This window comes from Lacerta agilis, chromosome 2, assembly GCF_009819535.1.
Source record: "Lacerta agilis isolate rLacAgi1 chromosome 2, rLacAgi1.pri, whole genome shotgun sequence".
NCBI classification, from domain to species: domain Eukaryota; kingdom Metazoa; phylum Chordata; class Lepidosauria; order Squamata; family Lacertidae; genus Lacerta; species Lacerta agilis.
The window spans coordinates 119,600,740-119,609,367 of NC_046313.1; the positions used below are offsets into that span (position 1 = coordinate 119,600,740).

Consider the following 8,628-nt stretch of genomic DNA (forward strand, 5'->3'; position numbering starts at 1 on the left):
CTCTCCTTTCTCTCTCTTCTTTTTCTTCCTCTTCTTCTCTCTCTTCTTTCTTCTTCTTTTTCTTTCTTCTTCTTCTTCTCTTCTTTTCTTCTTCTCTTTATTCTTCTCTTTCTTTTTCTTCTTCTTCTTCTTCTTCTTCCTTTTTCTTCTTTTCTTTTCTTCTTCTTCTTCTTCTTTCTTTTTTTTCGTCGTCTTTTTCTTCGTTCTTCTTCTCGTCGTCTTCTTCGTCTCTTCTTCTTTCTTCCTCTTCTTCTTGTCTTCTTCGTCTTCGTCTTCTTCTTCTTCGTCTTCTTCTTCTTCCTCTTCTTCTTTGTCTTCTTCTTCTTCTTCCTCTTCTTCCTCTTCTTCTTCTTCTTCTTCCTCTTCTTCCTCTTCTCCTCCTCCTCCTCCTTCTTCTTCTTCTTCTTCTTCCCACTAGAAAGTTTTCCCCCCCCGATGTCGAGTCATAATCCCCTTCCTTGTAACTTGAAGCCACGGGTTCAAGTCCTACCCCCCCAGAGCACCATTTCTCTAAATAAAGAAGGGGCCCCTTTTCCTGCCGCTTCCCCCTGTTCATCCCGCACCTTGATTTGGGTTTCCCGGTTTCCTCCGCCGCAGGAACAAGGAGTGCCCGACCTGCCGCAAGAAGCTGGTCTCCAAGCGGTCCCTGCGCCCCGACCCCAACTTTGACGCCCTCATCTCCAAGATCTACCCCAGCCGGGACGAGTACGAAGCGCACCAAGACCGCGTCCTGGCCAAGCTCAACCGACTCCACAACCAGCAGGCCCTTCGCAGCAGCATGGAGGAGGGGCTCAAGATGCAGGCCATGAACAGGTAAGGGGGCTCGGGGTGGGGTGGGGTGGTTGGGGGGTTTTCTTTCTGCCCTGACCCCAAGAGACATGCATCTCCTCTCTTTCCCCTCTCAACAGGGGCGTAGCAAGGTAAATTGGTACCCGGGGCAAAAAAAAATTGTCCCTCCCCAAGGCATGGGAAGGTCAGGTGGTATCCGGTGCGGAAAATTTCTTGTCAACCCCCCCATTGATTTCCCCCACCCTGCAAAAATGGTTTAAAGTTATTTCATATTTTCTTACAAAGGAATAATAATAATAATAATAATAATAATAATAATAATAATAATAATAAACTTTTATTTATATCCCGCCCTCCCCAGCCAAAGTCGGGCTCAGGGTGGCTAACATCAGATACATAACATTGGTATAAAATCAGACAATGATTAAATTGCCTCCTAAAAACATCTCGAAATCAAATTAAAGTCTAATTAGATGGCTTTCCGCAGGGTTAGGGTTGGGAACAGTAAGTGCTCCACTGAACTGAAATTTCAGCCTTCGTGACATAGGGAAACAGCTATTTTGGTAGAGGAGGGTCAGGATATGAACCGATATGCATGAAATTTCATATATATCTATATTTTATTAGGATTAAGAGTTTAGTTATGATTATCGATTATAAAGATTAAGATTAGATGAAAAGGAGGATTTTACAATGTTAGAAAGTTACTAAAGAGGATTAGAAATGAACGCAGGATGTGAGGAGGTCCCAACATAATGTTATGAATAAGTTAGGGATAATTAGATTTTTGTAGTTTTGTAGTTTTTGTTGTTGTTTGCTTGTTTTGTTGTATTTTGTATTGTATGTTTCATTGGTAAAATTTAATAAATTTCTTTAAAAGAAAAAAGAAATTTCATATATAATCCCTAGTATAGTAAGATAAGACCTTTGCAGCCCACATTTTCCAAAAAAAAAAAATTCAGAAAAAAAAATTTCATATTTTTTTCCCAAATCTTTTTTCAAAAAAATTTGTTCCTTGATAATTTGTCACCCCCTCCGTTATGGAACACTGGGCAGCCCACCCCCTGCCCCCCCTGCTACGCCCCTGCCCCCAGACTATTATAATCATGGGATGATAGACTTGGAAGGCACACCAGGGTTCATCTAGTCTGACCCCGTGCGATACAGGAATGTTAGCTAGCAGCAGCAGCAGCAGCAATAATAATAATAATAATAATAATTATTATTATTCATAGATTTCTTTAAAAGCGTTGTAAGCGGATTGATGTAGTGATGTTTTGAATGTAAATTACCTGTATTCTTAATCTCTCTCTCAAACACACACACACACGAGAGTGAGAGTGTTTAATAGCTTTTTCTCTACTATCCACTGTTAAGCTGCCCTGAGTCCCGTCTTGGGGGAAAAAATACATATAATAAATAAGAATGCAAGACTAATAATATGCAAGAGAAATCAGACCGGCTGTTTCCTTGTTGTCCTTTCCCCATACTTTCTTATTCCAACCAGCTTTTGGGAATCCTACAAACCTGTATTATTGCATAGACCATATATTTATCCTGCTAATGCTTAATTGTTTTTCAATGACTGCTCTCCCAGCCCGATGTTTTTTTTTAGCTCTTTCTGCTTCGGGTTTGAGCTGCCCTGAATCCCTGCCAGGGAAAGAGCCAAGATAGAAATGAACAGAATAACAACTTAGAATGGCACCGTAGAGACCAACTAAGTTTGTTCTTGGTAGGAGCTTTCGTGTGCATGCACACTTCTTCAGATAGTGCATGCACACTATTTCAGTGCATGCACACTATTTCAGAGTGCATGCAACTATTTCAGTGCACGCACACTATTTCAGTGCACACACACTGTTTCAGTGAATGCACACTATTTCAGTGAATGCACACTATTTCAGTGTGCATGCACTATTTCAGTGCACACACACTGTTTCAGTGAATGCACACTATTTCAGTGCATGCACATTATTTCAGAGTGCATGCAACTATTTCAGTGCATGCACACTATTTCAGTGCATGCACACTATTTCAGTGCATGCACACTATTTCAGTGTGCACGCACACTATTTCAGTGCACGCAAACTATTTCAGTGAATGCACACTATTTCAGAGTGCATGCAACTATTTCAGTGCATGCACACTATTTCAGTGCATGCACACTATTTCAGTGAATGCACACTATTTCAGAGTGCATGCAACTATTTCAGTGCATGCACACTATTTCAGTGCATGCAACTATTTCAGTGAATGCACACTATTTCAGTGCATGCACACTATTTCAGTGTGCATGCACACCAAAGCTCATACCAAGAACAAACTTAGTTGGCCTCTAAGGTGCTACTGGGAGGAATTTTTAATTTTATTTTGTTTTGACTATGGCAGACCAACACGGCTAGCTACCTGTAACTGGAACTTACAATGGAATCATGAGGCAGGGAGTTCCGCCGGAGCTTTTTGCTAGTTTTATTTGGTTGGTGGGTTTGCCCTGCCGATCCGTGTGTGTGTGTGTGTGTGCGTGTGTGTGACGCTCCCGCCTCTTTCCTCCCGCCTCCAGGGGCCAGCGCGCCCGCAAGCACCCCCAAGAGTCGGACAACAACACCTTCAGCGGGGCGGAGGACAACTGCGACAGCCGCTCCCACCTCAGCAACGCCTCGGCCCCCAGCCAGATGGAGGCCGGACCCAGCTGCAAGCGCTCCAGGGCCTCGGACGAGTCCTGCGCCGAGCCGGAGACCTCGCACGAGGGGGGCCGCCGGAGCCCTGAGCTGGGCGCCGAGCCCGGCAGCAGCGAGATCGAGCTGGTCTTTCGCCCCCACCCAGTCCTGGTGGAGAAGGGAGCCTATGCCCAGACCAGGTGGGCAGCAGAGACCCCCCCCCCCGGGACCCATACAGGGGGGGGCTCCTGAGAAGACACACCCACCCCAGTGGGAAGCCACCTTGAGTGCTGGGGAAGGTTGTCAGGGGGTCGTTGGGCTGGAAGGGACCCCCAGGGGTCATCCAGTCCAACCCCTGAGATGCCTGAGTCCCAGCTAAAGAATCAGTGCGTTGTAGTGTGAAAAGGGACCCCCAGGGGTCATCCAGTCCAACCCCATGCGATGCAGGAGTCCCAGGTAAGAATCAGTGCGTTGTAGTGTGAAAAGGGACCCCCAGGGGTCATCCAGTCCAACCCCATGCGATGCAGGAGTCCCAGGTAAGAATCAGTGCGTTGTAGTGTGAAAAGGGACCCCCAGGGGTCATCCAGTCCAACCCCCTGAGATGCAGGAGTCCCAGGTAAAGAATCACTTACAGACGACCGCCCAGCATCTCCAAGGAAGGGGAGCCCACCCTCCTAAGTCCTCAGACCCCCCCCTCCACCCCCAACCCCCTCCCCGCACCCCTAACCCTGCCTCCCCCTCCCCGCCAGGTACGTCAAGACCACGGCCAACGCCACCGTGGACCACCTCTCCAAATACCTGGCCCTGCGCATCGCCCTGGAAGAGGCCCCGGGGGCCGGATCCGAAGCCCCCGCCCTGGAGGACGTCAGCGAGAAGCAGTACACCATCTACATCACCACGGCCGGGGGGGCCTTCACGGTAACAGCCGGCGGGTGGGGGGGGGTTGCAGGACATTGACGGGGAGGGCCTCTCCCCCCCCCCCCGAGGGAGGAAGGGTGCTGCACCCCGCAGGCCGAGAAGAGGCAGAGGGGGTTCTGGGTTCGAGGTCCCGTAGCGGAGACGGAACCGGTTGCCGCCTGGCCGGGCAGGATGAGCTTCCCTGGGGGAATTGCTTGGGGGGTCAGGATCGGGGCCTTTCCGTGCAATAAGAGCACGGAAATATATTTAGCAGTTAATCCGTACGCCGTTTGCTGGCTGAAAGGGCTTCCAAGCTGTTTGCAGGGATGAAGGTCAAATGGAACGTCATTAAAACCCGTCCAAATTAAACGGGGTCTGCCAAGATTGTTTGTACTGCCAAGGGTCATCCAGTCCAACCCGCTGCCATTTGCCCAACACGGCACTCGAACCCGCAACCCCGAGATTAGGAGTCTCTTGCTCTGCCCACCCAGTTGTGCCAGGTCCTCAAAAAAGTGTAAAAAGTAATGCGGTTACAATAGAACTTAGAAATAGAAATACTTTATTGTCACCGTATCACATGTTTACAGTGAGATTAAACGACAATTGAAAATTAAATTAAAAATTGAAATTAAATTAAAAATTTGAAATTAAAAGACAAAAATGAAAAGGAAGCTCTAGGTGAGGGGTTGCTTTATTCATTTCTGTCTTTTTCCTTTTTGTATTTCTCTCCTCTTTCACTCCAGTTATTTTATTTTATTTTATTTTATTTTTATTTTATTTTAATTAATTTATTTTATTTTATTTTATTTTATTTTATTTTAATTCTTTTAATGTAATTTTATTTTATTTTATTTTAATTTTAATTTTAATTTTAATTTTTTTAAATTTTAAATTTTAAATTTTAAATTTTAAATTTTAAATTTTAAATTTTAAATTTTAAATTTTAAATTTTAAATTTTAAATTTTATATTATTTTAACTTTATTTTATTTATTATTTATTATAATTAATTTTAATTTTATTTATTTATTTATTTGACTAGTTCAAAGGCCGAACGTTTCCCTAAACACGTCTCTGTTCAGCCGCTGGCGGGTTGCCGGTGCTGATGGGGGGGGGGAGAAATCTCATATTTTGCCAATCTCTTTTTTTCCTTTTCATTCTTTTGAAATAAATTTCATTTGATTTGACAAGTGTCAAATTGTAACAAGACAAAACTTACACCGCATTCGTATTTGGAGGTTTCTGTGAATCTCCAGACTCCATGGGTCCTTTGGTCAACTGCATATTATTCCATAATCCATGCTTTATCTCTCTCCGTATTGCCCATGATAATTTATATTTCGCCTGTCTCATTATGTTGTGACCCCCCCCTCCCCGAGATCTACAGTTACAGGGCGGTATTTTATTTTAAATGTATTTTAATGTTTGGTGGAAGCCGCCCAGAGTGGCTGGGGAGACCCAGGCAGATGGGCGGGGTACAAATAAATTATTATTATTATTATTATTATTATTATTATTATTATTATTATTATTATATGCAGATTTAATAAAGAAAATTTTAAAAATTAAATGTTTCTGCAGGGAAACGGCCTGCCTCGCTGTTAGCCCCCCCCCGTCTTTTTGGGAGGGGGGGCTTCATTTACTTCTCCACTCCCAACACCTCCTCTCCTCCCCCCCCCCCCCGCAGACGCTGAACGGATCCGTCACCTTGGAGCTGGTGAACGAGAAATACTGGAAGCTGACCAAGCCCCTCGAGCTGTACTACGCCCCCACCAAGGAGCAGAAATGAGGGCTGAGCCCCCCCCCACAAGACTGTCGGGCTGACAGCAAGTGTTTACACCGGGGGGGGGAGGAGGAAGAAGAGGGGGGCACCGGCATGGCCCCCCCCCACCGCCGTGGGGACTCTCCGAGGAAGACGAGGAGGAAGAAGATGACAGCGCTTTGCAAGGGGTACGGGGGGGTTTGCCCAAATGGCTGAAACTGCTCCCGCCCCCCCCCACTCCACCGCTTCCGGCACACTTAGCCCCCCCACCCACCCAGAAAAGACTGGTGCCCCCAAAGAAGGCGATGGCGTCCCACCGCCCCTCTGTTTTGGCTTCCCCTCTTCTCCCCCAAAGGACAGATTGAGCAGGGATGATGGGGGGGGGCCTTGCAATGGTGGGGGGGCAAGGGGGGGTTGCTGCTGCTGCTGCTGCTGCTGCTGGGACCAGACGTTTCTCTCTGGCCTTTTTACAGCTGTTTTTTTTTTTCTCTCTCTCTATCCCCCCCCCTTTTGTTGAATTTAATTCATCAAGGAGTTTTTTTGCCTCTTTCAAAGACTGGAGTCTCTCTCTCTCTCTCTCTCTCTCTCTCTATCTCTCACACACACACAGGCCACACCCCCATGGACTGGCCCCACCCCCATGGACTGGCCACACCCCCATGGACTGACGCCCCACCCCCATGGACTGGCCACACTCCCATGGACTGGCCACACCCCCATGGACTGGCCCCACCCCAATGGACTGGCCACACCCCCATGGACTGACGCCACACCCCCATGGACTGACGCCCCACCCCCATGGACTGGCCACACCCCCAGGGACTGGCCACACCCCCAGGGACTGGCCACACCCCCATGGACTGGCCACACCCCCATGGACTGGCTCCACCCCCATGGACTGACGCCCCATCCCCATGGACTGACGCCCCATCCCCATGGACTGGCCACACCCCCATGGACTGGCCACACCCCCATGGACTGGCGCCACACCCCCATGGACTGGCTCCACCCCCATGGACTGACGCCCCACCCCCATGGACTGACGCCCCACCCCCAGGGACTGGCCACACCCCCAGGGACTGGCCACACCCCCAGGGACTGGCTCCACCCCCATGGACTGGCTCCACCCCCATGGACTGACGCCCCACCCCCATGGACTGGCCACACCCCCAGGGACTGGCCACACCCCCATGGACTGGCCACACCCCCATGGACTGGCCACACCCCCATGGACTGATGCCCCATCCCCATGGACTGGCCCCACCCCCATGGACTGGCCCCACCCCCATGGACTGGCCCCACCCCCATGGACTGGCCCCACCCCCATGGACTGACGCCCCATCCCCATGGACTGGCCACACCCCCATGGACTGACGCCCCATCCCCATGGACTGGCCACACCCCCATGGACTGGCCACACCCCCATGGACTGGCCACACCCCCATGGACTGGCCACACCCCCATGGACTGGCGCCCCATCTTTCCAGCCCTGCCTCCATCCTCAGATGCCCCCAGGGGCGTAGCAAGGTAAATTGGTACCCGGGGGCAAATATTTTTTGTCCCCCCCCGCCCCCAGGCATGGGAAGGTCAGGTGGTACCCGGTGCGGAAAATGTCTTGTCAACCCCCCCATTGATCCCCACACACACAAAAAAATGGTTTTATATTATTTCGTATTTTCTTACAAAGGAATAATAACAAGTAATAATAATAATAATAATAAACTTTTATTGATATCCCGCCCTCCCCGGCCGAAGTCGGGCTCAGGGTGGCTAACATCAGGTACATAACGTTGGTATAAAATCAGACAATGATTAAATTGCCTCCTAAAAACATCTCGAAATCAAATTAAAGTCTAATTAGATGGCTTTCCGCAGGGTTAGGGTTGGGAACAGTAAGTGCTCCACTGAACGGAAATTTCAGCCTTCACGACATAGGAAAACAGCTATTTTGGTGGAGGAGGGTCAAGATATTAACCGATATGCATGAAATTTCATATATAGCTATATAATCCCTAGTATGGTAAGATAAGACCTTCGGAGCAGGCATTTGAAAAAAAAATTCAAAAAAATATTTCCAAAAAATTTGTTCCTTGATAATTTGTCACCCCCTCCATTATGGAACAGGGGGCGGACCGCCCCCCACCCCCTTGCTATGCCCCTGCCCCCAGACTATTATAATCATGGGCACACCAGGGTTCATCTAGTCTGACCCCCTGCGATACAGGAATGTCAAATATTTCAAAAAAAATTGTTCCCTGATAATTTGTCACCCCCTCCATTATGGAACAGGGGGGCGGACCGCCCCCTGCCCCCCCCTTTGCTACGCCCCTACACACACACACACGGAGGTGGGGCCGGGCAGGGTGGGCATGCAGACCCCCACAATCACAAAATTATAGGGCTGGAAGGGAACCCCAGAGGTCCTCTAGTCCAACCCCCTGCAATGCAGGGATATCAACCAACTAAAGCATCCAAGTCAGGCGCCTCTAATAATATATGGAATGTAATTTATTTAGCCCGTTAG

General features: G+C 48.5%; 1 protein-coding gene across 1 annotated transcript in view; it reads left to right on the plus strand.

The window, feature by feature from the left end:
- RING1 (ring finger protein 1) overlaps positions 1-6,186 on the plus strand; it is a 44,174-nt gene extending 37,988 nt beyond the window's left edge. The window contains exons 2-5 of the mRNA XM_033142137.1: positions 598-813; positions 3,350-3,646; positions 4,196-4,364; positions 6,030-6,186. Coding sequence (XP_032998028.1) covers positions 598-813; positions 3,350-3,646; positions 4,196-4,364; positions 6,030-6,131 — 784 coding nt within the window. The 3' untranslated portion in view covers positions 6,132-6,186. The remainder of the gene's footprint in view (positions 1-597; positions 814-3,349; positions 3,647-4,195; positions 4,365-6,029) is intronic.
- The last annotated feature ends 2,442 nt before the right edge of the window (positions 6,187-8,628 follow it).